General features: G+C 60.0%; 1 protein-coding gene across 1 annotated transcript in view; it reads left to right on the forward strand.

Moving 5' to 3' along the window:
• Positions 1–707, forward strand: part of DVL3 (dishevelled segment polarity protein 3) — a 116,259-nt gene extending 115,552 nt beyond the window's left edge. The window contains exons 15-16 of the mRNA XM_015407724.1: positions 1–110; positions 571–707. Of these exons, the coding sequence (XP_015263210.1) occupies positions 1–110; positions 571–602 (142 nt within the window). The 3' untranslated portion in view covers positions 603–707. The remainder of the gene's footprint in view (positions 111–570) is intronic.
• Positions 708–732: the final 25 nt, after the last annotated feature.

Below are 732 nucleotides of genomic sequence, written 5' to 3' on the forward strand. Positions count from 1 at the left end.
GCCGTCTGCCATGGGGCCCCCCGGAGCCCCCCCTGGCCGAGACCTGGCCTCGGTGCCCCCTGAACTGACAGCCAGTAGACAGTCATTCCGAATGGCCATGGGCAACCCCAGTGAGTTCTTTGTGGATGTAATGTGAAATTCCGGTCCCTCCCCCCCCCTCCCCGCACCCCAATTTGTCTGCCGTCCCGTCGGTTCGTCTCCTAGGAACAGTCCGGTCGCATTCTTCTTTTGGGGACTACCGTGATGATTATGAAAAGGGAGGAGGAAAAAAAAATAAACTGGACTAAACGTTTTGATTCTAATCCCTGCCTGCGATTGGACCTGGCTGCCTCTCCCGATCTCCCCCACCTCCCACCCTCGGATATGAGTGCAGAGGCAAGTCCCCCGTGCTTGTGCCATGTTCCCCCCCACGCCCCCCCTAACTCTTTTTTCTAACCTATTAATCTGCACCTGCCTGCATCCTCTGCTCGCCCGTGACTTCTTCTGCTCCCCCGCTCACTTCTCCCAGCCCTAAACACGTGCCCTCTTTCTTCTCACCCCCCTTTTTTTGTGTTCTCTTCTGCCGAGCAGCCAAGAATTACGGGGTGTTTGACTTCCTCTGAGCCGGCCGGCCGCCCATGGTGGGGAGAGCCGCGGTGTGCTCTGGCGGTGGTTTGGCTCCCCCCCCCGCTCCTGACAGAGGAAGACGTGGAGCCCCGCAGGTTGGCACTTGGGCCCCGCACGGGGGGGCTG

Source organism: Gekko japonicus, unplaced genomic scaffold (assembly GCF_001447785.1).
Source record: "Gekko japonicus isolate JY-2015 unplaced genomic scaffold, Gekko_japonicus_V1.1 scaffold1994, whole genome shotgun sequence".
Classification (NCBI taxonomy): Eukaryota; Metazoa; Chordata; class Lepidosauria; order Squamata; family Gekkonidae; genus Gekko; species Gekko japonicus.